The sequence below is a fragment of the Mitosporidium daphniae genome (assembly GCF_000760515.2).
Source record: "Mitosporidium daphniae strain UGP3 chromosome Unknown contig-436, whole genome shotgun sequence".
Taxonomy (NCBI): domain Eukaryota; kingdom Fungi; phylum Microsporidia; genus Mitosporidium; species Mitosporidium daphniae.
The window spans coordinates 1-816 of record NW_013546360.1 but is presented as its reverse complement, the minus strand read 5'-3'; the positions used below and the strand labels follow the sequence as shown (position 1 = coordinate 816).

At 37.4% G+C, this 816-nt stretch overlaps 1 protein-coding gene across 1 annotated transcript; it reads left to right on the top strand.

Annotated features, from left to right (window-relative positions):
* Window positions 1–453: 453 nt before the first annotated feature.
* On the top strand, window positions 454–816 carry DI09_439p10 (uncharacterized protein; the record flags this gene model as incomplete). Its single annotated transcript, XM_013382134.1, has 1 exon — window positions 454–816. A coding segment is annotated over one exon (363 nt), but the record flags the coding sequence as incomplete, so codon positions are not given.

The following is an 816-nucleotide window of genomic DNA, read 5'->3' as shown; positions in this document are numbered from 1 at the left end:
TTGTTTCCGTTTGAAACATCTTCTTTTAGCCTTCAAACTTCCGCTTGTAGCGTATGAAGAGCTACACGCCTATTATTTTTAGTTTGTTGAGCTATCAGAATTATGAGAAATAAACCGTTTTGGATGCTCATTAGGCAGTCTGTTTCGCAAAAATCAAGCCCGCAATGTAATTCTTTTGCACGATAGCTTTTGCCTCCACTCAAAATATAGCGTTGGATAATTGCTGAAATGTCCAATTAAACACACAACCTTGGACGCAAAACATCACAGAACTAGGGCTGGGGCTTGAATGAAAAATCAGGACAAGGTTAAATGCTCAATTTGCCCGTAGTCAATTGGAGCAAATCATGTACCAATGGCCTTCATTTTAATCACATTAATTAAAAGGTTGCTTTTTACACTACCACCAGGCTAGATTTTTTCACACAAATGAACACGATGAAAACACTGATCATGCTTGCATTGATATTACTTGTACGTAGCGTGCTGAGTCAAAATTTGAAGATTGAAGATCTTTGCCAATTCATAGCAGACGATTTTACTCCCGAGGTTTTTGAGGGACAAAATCGAGCAGATGCAAATAAAGCCATGAAAGCAATATTTTCGCTTTCTAATAAGAACCTAGTAAACCAAGCCTATGGAATTAACTCTGAGGTCTACGATAAAATTATGGACACAATCAGACAGGTCTCCGATTTCAATCCATCTTCTGTTTATAAGAAGGTAACGAATCTGAAAATCTTGCCATCAAATACAGACCTAAAAGCTTTTGGAAATCAGACAAACTCTGTCGTTTTTTATTGTGGATTTACAGGG